General features: G+C 57.5%; 1 protein-coding gene across 7 annotated transcripts in view; it reads left to right on the forward strand.

Annotated features, from left to right (window-relative positions):
• The window catches only part of NRG2 (neuregulin 2), a 239,669-nt gene extending 217,737 nt beyond the window's left edge, over window positions 1-21,932 (forward strand). Inside the window, exons 5-13 of one of the 7 annotated variants that reach the window (XR_013445829.1) lie at window positions 5,742-5,800; window positions 10,310-10,333; window positions 14,074-14,176; window positions 16,284-16,407; window positions 16,744-16,871; window positions 17,659-17,886; window positions 20,003-20,890; window positions 21,279-21,351; window positions 21,620-21,932. Coding sequence is in view for 3 of the 7 variants with exons in the window: in XM_078067414.1 (XP_077923540.1) it covers window positions 5,742-5,800; window positions 10,310-10,333; window positions 14,074-14,176; window positions 16,284-16,407; window positions 16,744-16,871; window positions 17,659-17,886; window positions 20,003-20,756 (1,420 nt within the window). In the remaining 4 variants the exon portion in view is untranslated. Of the gene's footprint in view, window positions 1-5,288; window positions 5,366-5,741; window positions 5,801-10,309; window positions 10,334-14,073; window positions 14,177-16,283; window positions 16,408-16,743; window positions 16,872-17,658; window positions 17,887-20,002 lie in introns of all 7 variants that reach the window. The other 6 variants (XR_013445827.1, XR_013445826.1, XR_013445828.1 and 3 more) reach the window with 6 other exon arrangements.
• Window positions 21,933-22,335: the final 403 nt, after the last annotated feature.

Consider the following 22,335-nt stretch of genomic DNA (forward strand, 5'->3'; position numbering starts at 1 on the left):
CGACCCCAGCCCCCCTCTGTGGAGTGAAAGGACACCCGTGAGGATATGGCTCTGGGTGTGGCCCAATGGGGGAGGTCAGGGTTGAGGAGAAGCTCGAGCTGGGGCCCCTCTACCTCCAGCCAGGTAGGGCTCCCCAGCAGGATCTCCATCCCACTCCCCTTAGCCAACAGGGCAGATGGGAACACAGCAGTCCGGGGCTTGTTCAGGTCCAGCTGGGTCCTATTCACGAAGCCGGGCCCACAGTTGTGAATGAGGAGCCGGAGGGGAGAGCAGCACAGGTTCTGGCCAGATCGAGGCGGGGCGGCGGGGGGGGGGGGGGGGGGCACTAGTTCACAACTTTGGGTTTTCAAAGCACCCCAAGCCTAGGACCCTGGCAAGGTGCCACAGTTGCCCCATTCCCATGGCATCTGGGCAGAGGCCACCAGAGTACGAGTGGAAATCAGAGAGAGGCATTTGCCCTCCCCACAGACAAGGTCAGATTCAGCACTTCTCAGCTCTCCTGCCTCTGGACTCCAGCTCCAAAGCTGCATCTCCCCATTGACTACAGCCTTAGCCCAGGACCCCCCACCTCACAAGGTGATAATGAGGGTGCCTCCTTGACACTCTCCCCTCAGTGCTGTGCTGGGTGGGCTGGACTGCCAAGCAGATCTGGCCTCCTTTGCTGGCTTCCCCCCAGCCCCACCCTTCACCTGCTGCCATCCCCTTACTGGCCTCCCCCATCCTGAATTTCCGGGGACTGTCCCAGCAGCAACAGCAGGTCCCCCAGGGAACTTCTTAGCCTGGACTCGGCCCCTCATCTTTCCCCTTCTTCTGTCTCTAGGAGGCTGCCACATTCATGCAACAGACCCTGGGGAACATTCTAGCTGTGAAAACACTCTGAGCTCTCTGCAGGAGATCTATAGAAACTCATAAGGGTTCTGATATACCTCACAGACATCCCCCAGCCCTGTACGCCCCTCTTCTTTTACTCCCCGACGCGCACACACACACACACACACACACACACACACACACACGGACACACACACCAGGCCTTTCCTCTTCCCTAGCCCCTCGGACCCTGGAACCTTGAAGGAATCTAGCAGCATCACTGAGATCAGCCCTGGCTCCAGGCAGGGAAGGTTCCAGCCACCAGGACAGGTGCCAGGGCCGAGGAAGGCCACGGGGGCCCAGAGCTCCAGTGCTAGTGTGTAGTGTGGAAAGGGGTGTGATGAGCTATATGGGTTCCCACAGGGTCCTGCCAGCAAGGCTGTACCCCTAGGACCCTCTGAGTCACACCCAGCTAAATCTGAGAGAAACAGAGGGCAGGAGCCTCAATCATTGTGAAGATGGTGTCCTGTGGGCAACTGGGGTTCACTACTTAGAACTTGATGTTGGTACCCCAAACCACGACCTCCCCATTTCAACCTGCCCTAGGTCAGCCCCAGCCAGGGCTCCTGGAACCAACTTTCCCTGACTCCCTGAGCCCTCAGGGGAGAGGGGCGTCCCTGGTGAGGATCACTTTCAGGAGGGCAGGTCCTCAGAGCTGTGCTGGAGAAGGACAGGGGGGAGGGGGGCAGGGCAGAACCCAGAGGCCATTCTGGGGGCGGGCGAGCCGGGAGGGAAGTGGGGGGCAGGCCTCTTGGGATTCCTGATGACACCTGAATGGAATAAAAAGGAAAGAATCTAGGAAATGGAACTCACGTCTTACCATTTGTGCTGTTTGTTTACTTTTTATTTTGATTTTTTTGCATTTCCGCTTAGCTTGGATAATGAAACTAGACTGGTCAGTTTCATTCCAGTTTCTATAAAAATCAGTTTTCCTTCCTGGTTTTCTGACACTTGTCGTTGTGTATTGGTTCTGAGCCCTGCAGGGAGTGTTGGGAAGCAGGCACACTCCATCCCTCCTGTTTTTCTGGAATTCAGAGCCAAAATAAACAGTATCACGGATACTGAATTTTGTTTTAAAAAAGAAAACTTAGGGGGATTGGAAAATGGGGGTCCAAATCCAGGCGACTGTCCCCTGTCTGGACCAGACAGGGGCCTCTGCACTTCTCGCTGCTTTCTCCTCTTCTCTCCGTGTTTTTGTGGAGCACGGTTGGTGCGTGACTCTTGGGGACTGGTTCAGGGGATGATGACAGAACAAGACTCTTTCCAGCCCTGTGCACATACCAGCGGCATGCCTCCCTCTCCCATCAAGCTCATCCCCCCACCTGCCCCACCCCATGTCCAGGTGGTTCTCCCATCCCATACCCATCTGCCTGCTCATCCTCTCCACATCTCCACCCCACCCCTCATGAGGCCAGAGACCCTCCACCCCCCTCCAGTGCCTGGGGCACACCCTCATCCTTCATCCTCCCCCTCCCCCGGGTGAGGGCAGCACACATGGCATTATCCCCAGGCTACCAAAAGGAGAAACTGAGGCCCGGGAGGTGGGTGGGAAAACGGGGAGGCAGAGTCCCAACCTCTCTGTCACCCCAGATACAGCCCGTGGGCTCTCCTCTCTGCCCCTGTCTCACCTCTGCTCTTCTCCAGCCCTGGGCACAGACCTTCCCCCAGTCACAGTGGATGACTTGGGGGAGGGCTGAGAAAGCTATGACCTGCCGCTCCTTCTCATCTGTCCCTTGGGCCCCTGAAACTCCCCGTTTCAGTGGGAACCCACCCACTACCAGCCAGCTCCCCACATGGAGTCAGACCCCCCCTCGTGGTTGATAGGTTTATGCAGCCCGTACCCCCTACCTGGTCCTGAGCACAGGGTAGCAAGGCTGTAGGCCCACCCCCAGAATCGTCCCCAGGAAGCCCCAGGCTCCTGGACGTGGCTCATTCTTACCAAGCAGGAGTAAGGAGAGTCCAGGAGCCCGCTGGAAAGATCTAGTACCCAAAGAACAGTATGGGGTGCCCATCCCCCACTGCCCTCTTTTGTTCAGCCAGTGGGGAAGACACTTTCCCAGGGTAGGAAGATTAGGACCATATTACACAACTCCAGGGGGCACGTTCGTGTTAGAGACCGTACCCACGGTGCCACCTGGAGTTGTACAACTCAGTGGCCATGAAAGATAGATTACAGTCCGGTTAGTCCAGGCTGGGTGTGGGATCAGCAACGCAGGGATGTGCTTACTTATTATCATTGGTCTCCAAGAGCCATGGGACAGCATCCCTGACTGTCAGCAGTGGGAATCAATTTCCCCTTTGCCCCCTCCTGCCCTTACACTACCCCACTCTCTCTCTTAAACACACCCAAGAGCCGGGCTAATCTCAGACATTGGACACAGCCAAACCTATCTCTTTCCTATTCCTTTGAGGATTCTGAGAGTCGTTTTGGCAACTTCCTGGGTCTTTATTCTCCATCCCCAAAGGTGCTGCTGCTTTAATAATCACCTCTCCCCTCCAGCCCCCACCCCAAGTGGACATCAGTCTCTGAGAGCTGAGGAAGGAGAGCTGAGCCTGACTGGAGCTGGTTGGGAAGCCTTAGCAATGACCTGCATTTTCCCGGGTGGGATGCTTAGACCAGAGAAGGACGTACTGACAAGGTGGTAGCCTCGTCCTTCTCTGAGCCACCCTGTTCAACAGGATGAGTGTGCGTCAAGTCCACTGCAACCCCCACCTCCCGCCACGTTCTCCAGACACACTTCCCAGCCCTCCACGGCTACGCACTGGCCAGGCATTCCTACACATCTACTACCAGCCCTGCAAGGACCAGCCTCCTGCCTCCCCTGCGGGAGACGCCATTGAGGCCAGAGAAACTCCGGCTGCCTGCCCACCAACCACTCCCAGTCCCTCAGGCTAGACTGGGGGCAACAGGAGTTCTGCGAGGGTCTATCACAGCCGACAGCAACCATCCCCTATAAGCTCAAGGGGTTGCTGATGGTTGGTCTACACAAGAATGCTCAGAGGTCGAGTACACTCACCTCTTGAGGAGGTTTACTGATTCATGGTGAACACCTGACCTATTATTGAGGGAACACTGGCGATGGAGTTACCTAATTTCCCAGTAAGGAAGAGGCAGCCCAAACCCATCTTTGAGTAGGGGAATGGGGGTGGGATGGTCAGTCTGGCCCTGTCTTTAAGCTTCCCTTAGGTATCTGGCCTTGCCGGGGTTCAGAAGATAGTACAGGGCTGGGCATGTGTCCCAGAAATCTGCAGGACAGGGACTCACTTGAGAGTAGAGTGGCAGCCAGAGAGAAGACAGTGTACCGCGGGGGGAGGACAAAGACAGGGAGCAGGGATGGTGCTCAGCAGCTGCACAGGACCCAGCAGGGGAGGACGCACTCCCACCAGAGCCAGACAGTGATGGAGGAGCAGGTCACGGGGAAAGGACAGGCAGCCCAGGCAGCCAGGGGACCCCTGAGTGGAAGAGGTTTCGGGGCCCTCAGGGAGCCTGCTTTGGCCCTCCCCCGCAATTGTGGTTCTTGCCATGTGAGGGCAGGTGCCCACACCTGGCCCTGGCAGGCCGGCTTTGAGACGCTGTGAATTCCTGCTCCTCTCCACATCACCTGTTCCTCACTGAGTTTTTTTTTTTCCATATGTAGTGCTTCAGGGCAGCCTTCCCCAAACCATGTTCACAAGGGTTCCTCAAAAAACATCTTCCATGGTCAAATAAATTTGGGACATACTGGAATATTCAGCTCTTTCCTCCTACAAAACTTTTCCTAGCCTTTCATATGCCAGCGCACATTGCAGCTCTACAAGGAAACCCGGGGATGGATTTCTTAAATTTATTTGGCCACAGAACCCTCTTTGAGAGAACAGATGGAACATCTCCAAGGTCCCTTTTGTCATGGGCACACAGTCTAGAAACAGCATTCCAGAGGTCTCCTTTGAGCTTTCTGGGGGCTGTTTCGTGGATGAGAAAACCTGCCCAGGGCCCTGGAGAGAAGCCGTTGGTAGGGTCTGGAAGGAGGCTTCCCAGAACTTGGTCTTCTGGAAGGCTCCCAGCACCCTGCCTGCCTGCCTGGCTCCAAAGGGCTACCGTTCCAGCTTCACGGGGTCCCAGGCAGGTCAGAAGGGAAGTCTCACCGACCACAGGATAATTAGGCATGAGGTTCCCAATCTCCCCACCCACTTTCCCTAAATCATCCTCCTCTCCACCCCACCCCTGCCCCCCACCACCCACGGAGCAACATCTATGAGAGAGATTTGGAAGATTTCTGAGCCCTCCCCCCAGCCCTGACTCCAGCCCCCTGCAGCGATGAGTGTGCCCCCGCGCCCGACTTGGTTTTCTCATTCATCACTGTGCACTTTGATTTCTAACCTGAGCCTCGCGGATGATGCCAGTTTGTTCTGTGATTTTTCCCCTTTTCCTTCTCCAGATGTCCAAACGGATTCTTCGGACAGAGATGTTTGGAGAAACTGCCTTTGCGATTGTACATGCCAGATCCTAAGCAAAGTATGTTTGAAGATACAAACACAAGTCCCCGCTCCTTAGAAAGCTTCCGGGTGCAGTCCCCCCCAACGTAGGGCCTAGGGCCAGGGGTGTTGGTTGTTTTGATCTTTGGCTGTTTTGTTTTGTTTTTTTCTTTTTTTGTATTTTGGTTTGTTAGTTCTTTTGTTTTGTTTTTGTTTTGCTTTGTTTTTCATTTTTGGCCTAATCCTTGGGTTGCCAGTTCAGGGCTGCAGGTAAGGGGCAGAGTGGCGAGGCCAGTACAAAGCGTTAACGGTGGCAAGGAACCCAGCCGGCGGCGGCAGGAGCCCGTGCCGGGGTGTTGCCGTGTCTGCGGCTCGCTATCCTGGCTCTCTCTTTCTGGTTTTCTTTCTTTTGGTAGGTGTCCTGTGGGATACACCGGGGACAGGTGTCAGCAGTTCGCAATGGTCAACTTCTCCAGTATGTCTCTTTCTTCTATTTCTTTCCTTCCCTGGTGACTGACAATCTGCCCCACGCGGGAGGGCTGGGGCCTTGCTTAGCGAGACTTAGAGGGGGCCGGGGAAGGGGGGGAGTGGTGGTCGTCCTGGGCTCCTCTCGGCCCCCAGGGCTCACTGGAAGCCTGTCCGGAGGAGACGGATATGCCCCCTGCCACCCCCACCCCACCCGCCTCTTCCTCTTTGCGAGGCGCTGGGCGCAATATCAGCGCGTGCTCTGCAGACGGCTGCAGCCGCGCTCCGGGCAGCCGCTCCCAGGTCGGGCAGCCCGGCCAGCAGCGGGGAGGAGCCGGGGCAGGGCCCTCACCTGCCTTTTAAGGCCTGTCTGAGGCGGCCACGTGCTGATGGGGCCAGGCAGCGAGTGTGTGCACGTGTGGGCCGGTGTGTTTGAGAGAGAAACAAGTTCTCGGAGAGCCTGTCTCTGGGTCTGGCCGGAGTTTGTCTGGTTTTGATTTGGGGTGACGGGGGAGAGTGGGGAAGGGGGGTTGATGGAGAACAAGCCCCAGGGCAGTGGTTTCCATGGAGGCCAGAGACCAGAGGCCTTTCTGTGGCTCCAGGATAGGGTGGGAGGGGGGTTGGCTGCCTGCTACAAGATAGAGGGAATGAGGATTCAAGGGATAATGGGTGAGTCTCTCTACGCCCTCTCTGGTCTCAGTCCCCATCCAGAACTTCATTCCCTTCCTTTCTTCTACTTGTGAGGCTGAAGCTTTCTGGTTTGCATAGTGAGCTGGGAAAAAATGTGAGCCCTGCAGCAGAAAGAGGAGAACGTAATTGTGGAATGTTTTGAGTCTGGGAGCAATTTCTTCAAGTGCCACCAGGTGGAGGTGGAGCAGAGCGGAACCAGGCCAGCTGCGGTGGGGGCGGGGGGCGACACGTGGGGCCCACGGTCTGTTGGAGGCCACGCCCAGGCAGCCACCCTCCAGAACACTCCAGGCTCCTGCTCGGCCCACCCCCACCTCCTCCTCTCCAAGGAGGACAGCTGGGTCCTATGAAGAATGAGGAACCAAAGTGGCGGTGCCTGGGCACAGAGAGATGGGGCTCCAGAAGAGCCAAGAGCAGGATGGGGGGGGGGGAGGGGCGCATTTAGGTGGCCCTTGGGAGAAAAGGGGTTTGTGGGTTTGGGTCTCAGGGTGGAGTGAATGAGTCTTCCCAGTCCTCCTTAGGCCACAGCACAAAAGCCTAGAAATCTTCACCTCCTTCTCCCTGCTAGAGCCTGGAAGCCAAGACTTGAAGAGGAAAGTAGAGGCCCCAGGGAGGTGGGGGCTGGGCGGCCCAGATGGTCAACTGTCTTGACGGAGTGTGGGAGGAAGCACTCTGCCCAGGCCCCTCCGGTAGGAGGCCAGGGAGGAAGGCTGTGGGGCTAAGAGCAGAGCTGTGGGCAGGGCATGTGGTCCAACAGAATTCTTTGGAGTCCAGGCTCCAGGAAGAATTGCAGAGTTAGATCCAGCCCCACTGGAGGGCCAGAGGTCAGGAGGGGCCTCAGGAGGGAAGAGAGCAGCCAGGCCGAGGCTAAGGAGCAGGGTAGAGAGGCAGTGGAGGGCCTATTCCTTTGCACCCTCAGTCCCAGAGCCTCCCTGGCTTACGGGACTGTTCTGGACAGGGAGTCCCAGCCCATTGTGAATCAAGGAGCAGAGCCTCCAGAACTCGGCCACTGGCCAAGCTTCTCTGCCAGCTGGGCTGCTTCAACTTCCAGCTCAGAGCTGCTCAGAGGGTCAGCAGGGCCCCGGGAGCCCAGAAAAAGCCTAGAAATGCTTCCACAGGCCTCTTTCTGCCTAGCGTTATCAGGTTCCTTGCTGTTACCTTTTCGGGAGGATTTATATTCTTCACACACTTGGCCCAGAGCACTTCGTGCATTGTTCTATCAGATACTTATTGCAAAGGCAGTAGAAAATGCTAGCTGAAGTGTTCGGGCTTTGGATTCAGACAGATGTGAATGAAGATGCCAGCCAGCTGCTGAGCTTACCAGTTCTGGGGCCTCATTTAACCTGAGTTTGTTTTCTCATCTGCAAAATGGGGACAGTAATATTTATGCCTCGAAGGTTGCCGTGAGGAGAAAGTGCAGTGATGTGTAGGAAGGGCTCGGCAGAGAGCCTGCTGCCGTGGTTGGAGGGCAGCCTAGCACCTCTCCCAGCTACAGCTGGTATGGGGTGGGGGCGGGAGGGCCGGCACCAGTGCCCTGGTGGCTGACTCCCAGTCCTGAGCAGCGTCTGACTTTTCCCCTCCACCTAGACAGCCTGTAAACCAGATTACCTTTTGCAGTGGCCACGGAAATGGCGCCCGTGGCCATGATAGCACTTTGAAGCTTCTCCTCTTCCCCTGACAGCCCCTCCATTTCCCAAGAGTCGAACCTTGTGCATCTCTATACCCCTCAAGTGAAAGAACACACACACACAAGCATATACTCGCACACGTGCAAACACGCATGTACTCACACGGACTCAGACACACAAGCACATGCCTGCACTCATGCAAAACACACATCTGCTCACCCCCGCACACACCTGTGCAAACGCATGAGCACGTGTTCTCATCAGGGGCCCGCATCATGGCCTCCTCGGCCAGGCCCCCGTAACTGCGTGTCATTGGACACGGCCAGGATGATGACTTCGTTTGTTGTCTGGTAAACCTGGCCCTCGTGGGAGTCCAGCACCAGGTTGCCATGGTCACTGGTCAGTACCCGGTAGGACCCGTCTGTGACTCAGTGGCCCCGCTCCATCCTGGCGGAGTGGCAGCCTATGAACATGCTGAGTGGGAAACATCTTTGACAGGAGCGGACTCAGCCACAGGCCCCTCAGACTCTATCCCCGGTGAGAGGGAAGCAGGGCTGCCTTCCTGGAGGCTGGGCAAGCTCTCAGTGACCTCACCAGTCCTGTCGGCCACCACTGGTCCACCCCAAACAGGACTGGCCTTTGACTGAAAGGGGGGGTCCCTTAGGAGGCCCAGACGCTGCTGCTTGGTTCCCAGAGCAGAGAAGCAGAAGAAAACTCTTCAATGGCTTTCGGACCCCACGCGCTTCTCCAGGTGGTCATTTTCCTCACGACTAGCCAGTCGGGCCCAGAGACCCAATCGGCAGGAAGGGCACCGCACTTCCTGCTCATGGCCCCCACGTTCTCCTTCCTCTAGAGGAGAAGAGAATGTCAGAACACAATCTCACCTCCTCCCTGGACCTCACGAACTGACTGTGCCCGCGGGGAGGCGATAAACTGGGCTCCTGTACGTGCACCGAGCCTCCCGCTGTCCAGGCCTCTCGCCTCTTCCTCTCACTATGCGTGGCCCCTTTTGACAGATGAGGAAACCGAGACTAGACTTGCCCATGTGCACACAGCACAGTAGGGACAAAACTGAGACTTGGAGCCTGCAGACAGGTGTTGGCCACATGAGAATGGTAGGTGAGCTTTTCAGAAACACTGTTGACAGGAGCGGACTCAGCCACAGGCCCGAGACCCTGATCCCATTGTCTGGGATGACTGTGAAGCGTAGCCGGGTGGCAGAGCTCCCAGAGATCCAATTTAACAGAGCCTGAGAGGTGGATAGGCCGAGAGCACTTGGAGACGCAGTGGGTCTGGGGCAGGGCTGATCCTTGGGCAGAGCCCTTTGATCTAACCCCCTCTAGGGTATGGGTGCCCACTTCACAGGGCTCTGAAAGCACACATTTACAATAAGATCCCACTTCAGAAAGTGCAGCTGGCCCCGCATTCGACACATGTGTTCTGCAGCTGAACCCACCTGGCTCTTGCTACAAGTTGTAGTTGTCTTTCCTAAGTAATGAAATCAGGCTCAAACCCCAAGGCCTAGGCCCCCATAGGCTTCTAGGGTGTTGGAGGTATCATGTGGAGAAGTGACCTGCTGCCTGGAGCCTCCTCCCCTCCCCATAAACTCAGGAGTCTCCATGCCCGGGCTCCCAGTAGGTGGGCAGACCAACCACGCCTTTGGAAGCAGGACAAGGACAAGGGCCAGTCTGGGCCCCCCCACGCCCTTGTTCTGAACAGAGAAAAGGGCCCCGTGAATGAGCGCAGGGCTAAGCAGGGGTCTCCAGGAGGGGCGTGAGAATGTGGAAGGCCTGGCACTGGAGCTGGGGGGGAAAAGCAGGGACTCCTCGGGCTGCCACCCCCACTCACCTTTCCTCCCTGGGGACATCTGCCAACTGACTTTTGCGCCTCTGCCTCCCCACCAGGTACTAACCCCACAGCTCATCTCTAAAGAACCTGCCCTGCCTGCTGATCCTAACATTTCCTCTCTCCAACCCCCTCAGGGCTCTCGGGGACTGGGTGCCAGGGCAGGGGCTCAGGAGGCCGGGAGGGGACACCACTAACCTGCTTTCACCTCACAGGCTGGCTGCTGGTGTCTGAAGCGTCCTGACCAACGTTTCTCTCTCTCTCTCTCCCCCCCCGCCCTCCCCCACCCTCCCCGCTCCCCCATCTCTCTGTCTCTCCCTCCATCCCTTCCCCTCTCTGACCCTCCTCTCTTCTGCCAGAGCACCTTGGATTTGAACTAAAGGGTACGGAGCTCTATGTATCAGTCAGTGCCACGCACACCGCCCCTCTCCGCAGCCTCTCACACCATGCTCGCTGGACGTTGAGTCTCCTTTCCAAAACATGGAAAAGGGATGAGTCCAAAAATCTCCCCTGGCCCCACCAAGATGTCCTATCATAAACTACATTGATTTGGGGGAGACAAGCAGCTCAGAAGAGCAGAGCACCCCGGGGTTCAGACTGTGTGCCCAGGGTACAGCCGCACCCCCTGGCCTGAGGCCAGTCACTGGGAGGCCTCCCAGGGGAGCAGCCTCCTGAGCTGGTGTCCTGGAGCCACGGCATCCTGGCGTGGAGAGTTGTGCAGAGAGGCATCCTCTTCAGTTCGACTCTAATCCTCCTTCCTGTTCCCACTTCCATTTCCATTGCTTTTCATTCTGCACCTGCACTGGCAGCTGATCTCACCCATTTGTCTCTGCCCCCTGCCCTGTGTCTGTCTGCCGGGCTTTGCCATCCGCTTGGGGCTGTCGCTCCCTCCATGATCTGTCTCCACAATGGCACGCGTGTTCTTCGCCTGTGGGCAAGACAAGCGAGGGTCTAGGGTGGGCTGGCCTCTGGTGCTTGCCCTCCTGCTCCCCGGCTCAGAACCTTACCTCCCTCCCACTACTGCCCCCCGGGCCCCTGGGAGACACCTTGAGTGGGAAGGGACTTGGAGGGGTCGGTCTGTCCTCCCTCTGTGCTGGGAGGCTCCGCCCTGGCCTCAAATGTCCAGACATGTTACAGCAGGAGAGAGGCAGGGGCTCAGAGGAGTGGAGGCTTCGGTGGGGTCAGACCTCAGATGCGGTGCAGAGCCTACAGTATGAAAAGGCTGTTCTCGAGGCAGGACTGGAGAGGCCCTGGTTCCCTCACCGCCTCGCCCCATCAGCTCTTCTCAGGAGATAGGGCTCGAGGTCTGTGAGGAGTGTGTCTACCTGCTGATGCTGACGGGTTGGGAGGAGAGGGGCTGAGTCTGCGTGGCGTGTGTGATCGTGGCAGGATGCGTGCGGTGAACCTGTGGGGGGTGGACGTCACACACCTTGTTAGGTCCCCCGGTGCGGGATGCTGCGTGCATGAAGGCGCGCCGCGGGACATCTTTGTGTGAAGGTTGAGCGTCGTGCAGGTGCAACTGTGAGGGTATGGAGGTGAGCGGCCGCGTGTGCAGGTATGTGTGTCTGTGATGGTGGTCTGGATGTCCGTTCATGCACCAACTCAACAAACATCTACTGAACCCCAGAATTTGCCAGACTATGGCGCTCTGGCGCACAGAGTCCCTGCCGTCCTGGCGCTCAAATTCACAGGATGAGACAGACAACAAACAGGAAAGATATCAGGTGGTGGTAAGTGCCATACCAAAAATAAAAGAAGGTAATGGGAGGGTGCCTAGCTGGGGAGGGAGTGACCTTAGCCGAGTGGCCAGGGAAGGCTTATGTGATGAGCTAACATCTGGGTTAAAACCTGATGGAAAGTAGGCAGGCCTGCCAACAAGTGGAGGGGAGTGTTGGAGGAGGGGGCGCGGCAAGTTAGGGACGGTGGGTGGGGTGGGCTTGCCTGATTCAGTGGACGGAAGGGATGACAGCACCTCTGGACACAGCAGACACGGGGACTAGACCAATGATGAGATGTAAAGGCAAGGCTGGGACCGTAACCCAGGCCTCTGAGGCCATGGTGCGTGTGTGGGCTGGATTCGAATTGCAGGGGGAGGCCATTGTGGGTTTTCAGCAGAGGAATAAATGATCTGCTGGCTTTGGGGCAGAGAACAGACGGGGTTGGGAGACGGGCTGGGGAGGAGTGGAAGCAGAGAAGCCAGTCAGAAGGTGCCCACCTGTCCAGGTGAGAGGGGACACCATCCTGGACTGAGCTAGAAGTGGTGGAAGTGGTCAAATCCGGAATCTACTGGGGAGGCGGAGCTGAGAAGACTGGCTGAAGCGTCAGGTGTCAGAGCAGGTGTGGAGGAAGGAGTCATCGGCAGTGACTCCAAGGTCTGGGGCCTGAGCAACAGGAGAGGGGGTGCTGCCCCTGACGACATGGGACGGGCAGGGAGCAGATTTGGAAAGAGGCTGGGGAATCAGCGCTTCTGCTTGGCCGTGGCCTTTGGGTAGAGGAGTCTGGAGCTCAGGGAGAAATCAGGGCAGGAGATACAAATCTGAGAAGTCACCTGCGTACAGATGGTTTTAAACTCTGAGCTGCGTGAGATCATGAGAGGAGAGAGGGCAGGTGGAGGAAAGAAAGAAGCCTGAGAGCCCCTTCTACTACCTTGCGGCCCACATGGAAGAGTAGGAAGCAGCAACTGAACAGGTCAGCCAGTGAGGGAGGAGGACACGCAGGAGAGAGAGGGGAGTGGACCCAACAGGGGGAGTCAGCTGAGAGGGAAGCAAATGACCGGGGGACCTGGCAGTAGGAGGTTGTCAGTGACCAGGACCAGAGTGGTCTCGGAGCAGACAGAAGACAGATGCCCCATTGGAGAGGACTGGGGGGTGGGCAGGGATGAGAACTGGAGGCAGGACATGGACCACAGAGCCCAGAGATGGGGGTCCAGGGTGGAGGGCTGTTCAAGACCGCATGATCGTGTGTGTGCGTGTGCTTCTCCGGACACGTGCAAGTGTACCTTTGTGAAGGCGTCTGTCTGCGTACAGATAGGCATAGTCCTGAAGGTATGTGTGTCTGGAGGGTTTGTACTCCCAGTGTTTGCTGGTGGGTGTACGCAGCAGGTGCCACAAGCCCGAGGACTTAGGGACATGTCCCGGGGCTCCACCTGGGTGTTGGGGTCTAGCCTCGGCGTGCCCCTGTGGAGGGGCCAGCAGGCAGGTGCAGGGAGTGGCAGGGGGTGTCCAGGCTGCTGCTGTCACCTCTTTCCTTTTCTTCCTCCTGGTCTTCTCTGCTCTAGAAGGGCAGGAGTTGCCCCACCAAGAAGTGGGAGGTGGAGGGGATAGCTGGTTCTTTTTTGAGGGCTTTGAAGCCCAGCCTAGCTCAGCTCCTCAGAAAGGGGCTGCTCCTCGAGCGCAAGAACCGTCCTAGGCACCAGGGGCTCTGCTGCCTCTTGGCTTCTCGAAAGCAAAAGGAAAGGCTGAAGCGGGCCAGGGCCACGTGCTGTCCAGGCCCAGGGACAAACCAAGGCCTTTCTCTCCATGCCGCACTCCATGGGCCTGGGCCACTCTGTCCCTGTTCCTGGCATCCCTCCTGGGTCCAACCTCTGGGTCTGATGTCCTGTCACCAGCCCAGAACAAGCCACTCTCCAACTTCTTGGAAAAGCTGAAATGGCAAGCCAGGCCTTTGCCCGGGGTCTACCTGTTCACTGCCATGAAGAACAGCTCTCCCCCACCCATCCAGGCTCTTTGAAGCCACCAGGCCATTGTGGAGTAGGGCAAGGTTGCTGGTCAAGCTGGGTTGCCCTCTCCTATGGCCTTTGGAATTTCACCTCCATCCCACCCCACCCCCATCCCCCTGCATTTGCCATTCACACGCTCTGGGCAGGGTGTAAGGTTTGGGAAGGTGAATCCAGGGGGTAGTCACTTGGGACCAGATCCATGCGTGGGTAGATTTCGGGGCAACAGAAGGCAATCCAGGAGGGAGGGGCTAGCTGGGGAAGGAGGAGATGCAAAGGAGCTGGGAGGCCCTGAGCTGGAGGGAGCCCGAAGCTTTGGGGGCGGAGGGGAGGGCGTCTTTGCATCACTGTCCCCACAGGTCTGCCTCCTGCCCTGCCCCCTCACATCCTCTTCCTCTGCCTCTGCAGAAGCCGAGGAGCTGTACCAGAAGAGGGTCCTGACTATCACCGGCATCTGCGTGGCTCTGCTCGTGGTGGGCATCGTCTGCGTGGTCGCCTACTGCAAGACCAAGTGAGTGGCAGATACCCGGGCCTGCGGCAGGCCAGCCAGCGATGCGCCTCCAGGGGGGCTTTCGTGAGGACAGTCTCTCTTCGCCCCCCACACACCCCCTCCCCACCCTCCTATGCCCTAACAGCCCCTTCAGGGGCCTCTGCAGCTGGTGCGGGGCCAAAGGGCTGGGCCAAGAAGCAGGAGCAGAGGGTAGAGGAGGCAGGCCCCAGAGGAGTGAACAAGAATCAGCAAGAGCACAGGTGTCGGAAGAAGACAGATCTGGGTTCGAATTCAGCTCTCCCATGTACCATGACCCCGAGCAAACTGATGGGCCTCTCTGAGTCCTCATCTATAGAGTAGGGATGATCCTGGTAGGTACCTCGGAGGGCACTGTGAAGGAGCATCTGCCCTGTCAAGTAGGCAGGCGCGGGGGCAGTGTTGGTGGTGAGGAAGCACAGAAAGGAAGGCTACATTCCCAGGTGACAAAGAGACCTCAGGAGGCACTGTCTAGTCCCACCTGGGAGAGGTCTAGGCTAGAACACAGAGAAGATGGGGCCAGGTCACCTCTGGGCAGAGGAAAAGTGAGGGCAGAACCTCGGGGCAAGGGAAGAAAGGTGCAGAAAGGGGGCTGGGCAGTTCCTAGAGAATAGTGCAAGCTGACAGACAAATGCCAGAAAGGATCAGTTGTGTTCCTAGAGCATGAGCAGCCCAGACCAGTTGGAGCAAAGGCCTGGGGTCAAAAAAAGAGAGGCATGAGTCTAAGGAGACAGCTGGAACCCAGATGGTATCACGGGGCATTGAATCCCAAGCTAGGCAGCCTGGGTTTATCCTGTAAATGACAGGGAGCTCATGAAGACTATAGAGTGATGTAATACAGAAAAAAAAATGATAGCTCTGTCCCATCCATTCTTATCTAGAAAGCAAGGGTCTGGGCATAACCACCATTTAGGGTACTGAGTCCCTCAGTCTTGACTCCTGCTACGCCCATCTCTAGGATCTAAGGCCTTGCCAGCCTTGGGAGTTAAGGCCCAAGGAGCCCAGAGGAGACTGGGCCCAAGAAGGAAAACTGAGGTCAAGAACTGGGGGGAAAGCAAACCCCTACTCTAACCTCCAGCGCATTTATTCATTCTTGAACAAACTTGCATTCGATGCCTGCTGGACACCAGGCCCTCTGCCAGGCGCAGGGCCAGGGCTCTAAGCAAGATGTCCGGTGTAACGGGATACGTCGCAGGGGGGGCCGAACCTCAGGTGAAGGGCAAGAAGGGTTTCCCTGAGGGGGGACCTTTTAGGCTGAGCCTGGGGGGAGAGCGGGCATTGGCAGGTGAAGCGGCTGAGTGGGTCCCAGGGGGTGTGCAGAGCTGCCGAGACCAGAGAAGGCCGGCACAGGGGCGGATCAGAAGCAAGCCCCCCAAGGATACGGCAAGCTGGGGTGCGGAGAGGGCCGTGAGAGAGGGCCCGTGAAGGCCATTCAGCAGGGGACTGACGTGACTAAACTTGATCATTACAGAACAAACGTATTAGGCACTTAATATGGCCAAAGTAAAGTGGTCCCACGAGCCCCTGACCACAGCTCCGCGTTTGATGGTCCTCGTTGCACTTTCCTGAAAGTACCTTGCTCATTAATTTGTTTATGTGTTTATTAATCTGCCTCCCCTACTGGCCTTCGAGCTCCATGAGGGTAGGGATTGTGTCCGTCCCCTTCTCTGTTCCAAAACAGCATCGGGCACATAGTAAAAACCCAAGAAATAGTGAGTGAATGAGTGAATGGACCAGTGCTTGAGTATTTTATCAGCTCTTAATTCTCAGTGGACTTTGCAGTGGGTAAGTGGTCACCCTCTTTAAGATGAGCAAAGCACAGCATGGCGAGTGTAAGTAACTGGCCCAGGATTACACAGCTAGGAAGTAGTGGAGGTCTAGTCTCTCAGCAGAGCCAAAGCGCAGAAGCGCTCTGCTCCGGTCCTGCCGAATTCAAGCTGGTGGTGACAGTGGAGGTGGAAGGTGGGCGGGGTCGGGGGGGGGGGGCGGCATCATGGCCAGAGGTTAGAAGAGTTCCCCTGGAGGGACAGCGCGGGAATTTCATACACGGCGTGGGGGACACGCCAGGCTAACACACCCTTCTCCCGGGCAGAAAACAGCGGAAGCAGATGCACAACCACCTCCGGCAGAACATGTGCCCAGCCCACCAGAACCGGAGCCTGGCCAATGGGCCCAGCCACCCCCGGCTGGACCCCGAGGAGATCCAGATGGCAGATGTGAGTGGCCTTCCCAGAACCCCCCTGGAGCCCTCACTGGATAGCCGGCCTTGTCGTGCCCCCTGCCGGGCCGGGCCAGGGCGGCAGCCGGCCCACACCATGCCCAGCCTTGCCTGCTAGCCTAGCCTCACCAGGACGGCTGGCCTCGCTCTGCCCACTTCCTGAAGGGCTTGATTTGCTGGGGCCATCGCTGCCCTAACGCCCTAACACCGAGTCACTTATCCAGGGGACCGCTCCCCAGCCTGAAGCCTAGCGCGTGGCTCCCCCATCCCCACCAGGAAGGAGGGCCGACTCGGGGACCCGTCACTAACTCCTGCCACACTGTGTCTCCCGCAGTACATCTCCAAGAACGTGCCAGCCACGGACCATGTCATCCGGAGGGAAACCGAGACCACCTTCTCTGGGAGCCACTCCTGCTCTCCTTCTCACCACTGCTCCACAGCCACACCCACCTCCAGCCACAGGTGGGCACCAGCCAGGCGCGTGTCTGCCTGGAGACACACAGAGAACCCCCCAGCCAGGCTCGCCTCTGTATTGAGGGTCCCCCTGAGTCAGAGGAGGGAGGTGGAGAGCTTTAGACCGGAACCCACCACTAGACGTTCATCCAGATCCTCAGCAGCCCGGATTCCCTTTTCCAGTCTAAACCGACCCCAGAGGGACACCAGCATCCCTGTGCTCTCATCTGACATTTAGTTTCGGCACCACGTTATCTGGCATAAAGTGCCTCCTCGTTCAAACACCCACACCTATTTGATGCCCTTTCCTGAGTTTGCCCATATGAACCTAGTCCACCTTAGCTTCCTTTTCTTTAGAGTGGGGAGGTCTGTCTGGCCAAGGACGAAGGTTCATAGAGCTCAAGAAATAACATGGTTGGCCCCCTTCTTCCCTGGGGAGCGGTATGGACTAGGCAGGGCCCCCAGGTATTGGCCCGTGGGGCTGCGCTCCTGACATAGATGGCTAAGGACCATGGGAGTGGAAGGGTCCCAGACAGGGGGCCCCGGGCTGAGGCTGGGGGGGGGGGGAAGATGGTTGCACGGAGGAAAAGAAGAGGCTCGTGCACATGGCAGCTCACCCATCCACAGGACACTCAGCCCTCCTTCTCCCTAGATCATGATATGACACGTTGGCTCAGAGTGGAGAAGGGCAGTACTCTGAGGGTGCCTGAAATGAAATGAAGAACCAGGGACCACACCTGCTGGGCTGTCCTGCCCCTTCCTGATCCCTCACCTCTCCCCCACCCACTTTCTGCAGGCATGAGAGCCACACGTGGAGCATGGAACGTTCTGAAAGCCTGACCTCCGACTCGCAGTCGGGCATCATGCTGTCATCAGTGGGTACCAGCAAGTGCAACAGCCCGGCGTGCGTGGAGGCCCGGGCGCGGCGGGCAGCAGCCTACAGCCTGGAGGAGCGGCGCAGGGCTGCCGTGCCATCTTACCACGACTCCGTAGACTCCCTGCGTGACTCCCCACACAGCGAGAGGTCAGTTCCTGCCTCGTGCCCTCTGCCCCACCTTGGCCAGAGAACGGGCACCACTGACCCAGGGCTGACCCTTAGGGCACCTCAGAGACACCCCAAAGATTCTCCTGTCCATATTTCCGATTGGCCAGCAAGGCCCCCGAGAGGTTCAATGATCTGCTCAGGGTCACCAGCATGTTCACGACAGACTGGGATTGCAGCTGAGCCAATGGACACTGGTGTGGAGTGACCATCTAATTTAATTGTCCCACTAGGACACTTTCCAAAATAGAAGGGGATGTTAATAATTGCACTAGAACATCAGGAACAAATGGGGGCTCTTCCAGACAAACCAGACCATATGGTAGGCCTACCCTGGTGTCACCCAGAGGCCCCATGGCCCAGCGGGAACAGAAAGACACCAAGATCGAGCAGATTGGAGGGTGGGAGGGGAGGCTGTCTGCAAGGAGACTGACCAGTGCAGGCTGGGCACGAGCCAAGAATGACTGCGGGCCCTGGCAGTATCAGCAACAAGGCCCAGGGATCAAGACATCACTGAGTTTCCGAGCAATGGGTGGAATGAGAACCAGGAAACTCCCCTTCTCCCCACCAGGAGTCACAGGAGGCCAGTCCATCACCTTGCTCAGCCTCCAGTGGCCCTTAGCAAGTGGGGTCTGTGGGAGGAGAGCAGAGGAAGGTGCATAGTACTGGGAACTCCAGGCTGGAGTAGAGGGAGAGGAAATGTTCTCCTGCTCTAACTTAGCCTACTCCATGCCAGCCCTCGCTGAGCGGGCCTGCCTGGTTCTTGCTCCCGAGGAGCTCCGAGCCACAGACACAAACCACTGAAGCTCACAGCCGCCGAAGGAACGTGCTAAGGACAGGCCATCTTACCAGGGCAGAGACCCAGTCTGACTCCAGGCTCTAGGAAGCAACCAGGTTTTCCCAGACCAACCTTTCAAAGCCCAACTCCACCACCTGTGTGATTTAGAGCAGACTGATCACCCCTGTGCCTTGTTTCCTCAGCTGTAAATCATGAAAAACCACCTGTCATGCATGGTTCTCGTGAAGGCCATCAGAGATCATATGCACGAAGCTCTCTGCCTCCTACCCAGCTATGCTAGGTTTAGCTGTTGTTTTCAGTAGCAATAGGACTCCTTAATGATTGGGAGGTAGAGAGACAGGGAGAGCACTCCAAACAAGGGGAGCATCCTGCTCCAACAGAGGCATTTCAGAATGGCTAGTGAGTGAGGTGCCCGGAGCAGGGTGAGCTGTAGGGAGAGTGGAGCTGGGTCTGAACAGGTAGGCTGGGGCCAGGGAGATGGCTGATGGCCCTGGGTTCTGCTTAGAATGTGGGCCCTGGATGGGTAAGCAGAAGGGCCTCCTTAAGCAAAACAGTGACATTAAAAGATTGCTCTGGAAAGTGCATACAGGAGAGGAGAGGCCCTGGACCAGAGCAAACAACTAGGCCCAGGATGGGGTAGAGCAGGGCACAGGATGTGTTCCAGGAGATGGGGAATGGTAGCTAATTGGATGTGCATGTGGGAGAGGGCAAAGAGGGAAGGCAGGAGATTCAGAAAGAGAGTAATGGGGACTCTGGAGAGCACTGCAGTATAAGTCCTGGTTCCTGCCTGACATCGGTTCAAATCCCAACTCTACCACTTCCTGGTAGTGTGAACCCTGAACAAGCCACTTAAATGTTCTGAGTCCCAGTTTCCTCATGTGTAGTATGGGACTAACATAAAGGTCTTAGAGAATCATTGTTATTAGATGAGATAGTACATGTAAAATGCCCCATTCTGAGCCTGACCCAAAGTAACCATTCAGAAACCTGGTGGCTGTGAGCATCCCCCACACCAAAGGATCATTCATGGAGGATCGTCAGGCAGGCAACTTGCATTCCATCTGATACATTTATGCAATCATCCCAACGACGCCATGGAAAGAGCACTGTGGTTATCCCCACTTAACAGATAAGGCAACTGAGCCTGGGAGAGGTTAAGGAAATTGTTTAAGGTCAGTGGGGAGTGCCACCACGATTCCTGCACGCGGGATCCCAAGCATGACCACTGCTTTCCGTCGGGATCCCCTCCTTCACCCCACCCCGTAGCCCCCCCACCCACGCCTCTGCCTCTCCCCGCAGGTACGTGTCGGCACTGACCACGCCCGCGCGCCTCTCTCCCGTGGACTTCCACTACTCGCTGGCCACGCAGGTGCCGACTTTTGAGATCACGTCCCCCAACTCGGCTCACGCAGTGTCGCTGCCGCCGGCCGCGCCCATCAACTACCGCCTGGCGGAGCAGCAGCCGCTACTGCGGCAGCCGGCGCCCCCCGGCCCGGGGCCCGGGCCCGGCGCGGACATGCAGCGCAGCTACGACAGCTACTACTACCCCGCGGCGGGCCCGGGACCGCGGCGCGGGGCCTGCGCGCTGGGCGGCAGCCTGGGCAGCCTGCCCGCCAGCCCCTTCCGCATCCCGGAGGACGACGAGTACGAGACCACGCAGGAGTGCGCGCCCCCGCCCCCGCCGCGGCCGCGCGCCCGCGGCGCGTCCCGCAGGACGTCGGCGGGGCCCCGGCGCTGGCGCCGCTCGCGCCTCAACGGGCTGGCGGCGCAGCGCGCACGCGCGGCGCGGGACTCGCTGTCGCTGAGCAGCGGCTCGGGTGGCGGCTCGGCCTCTGCCTCGGACGACGACGCGGACGGGGCGCTGGCGGCCGAGAGCACGCCTTTCCTCGGCCTGCGCGCGGCGCACGATGCGCTGCGCTCGGACTCGCCGCCGCTGTGCCCGGCGGCCGACAGCAGGACTTACTACTCCCTGGACAGCCACAGCACGCGGGCCAGCAGCAGACACAGCCGCGGGCCGCCCCCGCGGGGCAAGCAGGACTCGGCGCCCCTCTAGGGGCCCCCGCCGCCCGCCGCCCCCTCCGCCTCGCCTGCCCCACTGTCTTTAAGGAGAACAGAGACCACCGCCTGGAGAGAGAAAGGAGGAAAAAAAGAAATAAAAATATTTTTATTTTCTATAAAAGGAAAAAGGTATAACAAAATGTTTTATTTTCATTTTAGCAAAAATTGTCTTATAATACTAGCTAACGGCAAAGACGTTTTTATAGGGAAACTATTTATATGTAACATCCTGATTTACAGCTTCGGAAAAAAAAAGAAACAACAAAAAAAAGAGATGGGCCAATTTTTTGACTCTTTAATAGAAACCTATATTGTGGTGCCTTTTGCTGTACGCTAATCTGGAGCTCCTGGAGAGAAGTCGGGTTGTGGGGTGGGGTGGGGGTGAGGGGAATGTAGGATCCCAAGCTGGCAGGGGTGAGAGGGAGCCGGCAAAGAAGAGGCTGCTGGGTGCTGGTGGGGGCAGGGAGGGGATTGGCCCTGAGGAAGGAAATGAGGACAGGAGTAACTTTGCCCCCAGGCAGGATCTTGAGTCCCTGACCCCCCTGAAGAGAAGGCAGGGATCCTAGGCTTGGAGCTAGAGTCGGTGTCAGGTAACATTCAGGGGGAGACTTAAGGCCCAGCGACAGCAACCAGAACGGGGAGGGGGCCTCCCCACTCCTTACAGCTGCTAAGGGAGGGGGCACTGAGAAAGAGGTCTTCCCAACAGTCCCGGCCCCAGGGAGGGGGCAGCTCTACCAGGGCCCCAAAGTTCCGGCTCCTCCTCCCCTGTGGCCTCCAGGATGCCCTTCCGTCCTCTGCAGCACCTTCGTTTACAGGTTGTCTTTTCTATTTTATGCCTGCATGTCCTTTGCATTTCAGATTCTTTAGATTGGATGCATGGTCACGCTGGGACCGAGAAGAGCCACTCCACAGTGTATTTGATTCCCCTTTTAGCAATAAAGTAACACCATTTCTCCCAGACCCCAAGCCACCTATGACTTCCACTCCCTCTCCAGCCCTGTCCTCCCCACCCCCCAAAACTGGGTCCACTGCTAAGTTGTCAAAAAGGTAATTGTTTAAAAAAAAAAAAAAACACCGAACAAACAAATGGGAACCCTGCCCTGAAATGTCCAAACACCTGACTGTTGACACTTGAACATTTTTATATTATAAATAAAATCAGAAATAACTCCTGTTTGATTGTGTGTGCCTAGCCCCCAGGTGAGGAGAGAAGACAGAGAATTGAGGACCTGGGTGGAGATGGATGGATGCTGGGGTGGAGATTGGAGAGGGCCAGGGGAGTCCCAGGGAGGAAGAGACCGTCCCTCTAATCTCCCTGACTTCAGCTGCTAGGACAGGCTGCAACCTTCCTCCCTTTTCCAAGAATATTCACAAGGTATCCCCCCAGCTGCTGGGGAACCTGGCCAAGGGGCTGATGCATATTACTCTGCTTGGAGCTCAGCCTCAGAACCCTGGCCCAGTTCCTGCCCTGGAGCTACTGGGGCTGCACTGAGACAGCAATTTCCCACATACGTGGGTGAGGAGGGAAGGCTTGTGGGGTTGGCACTGGGGCAGCTGAGGCAAGATGACCCTTG

The sequence above is a fragment of the Halichoerus grypus genome, chromosome 2, assembly GCF_964656455.1.
Source record: "Halichoerus grypus chromosome 2, mHalGry1.hap1.1, whole genome shotgun sequence".
NCBI lineage: Eukaryota > Metazoa > Chordata > Mammalia > Carnivora > Phocidae > Halichoerus > Halichoerus grypus.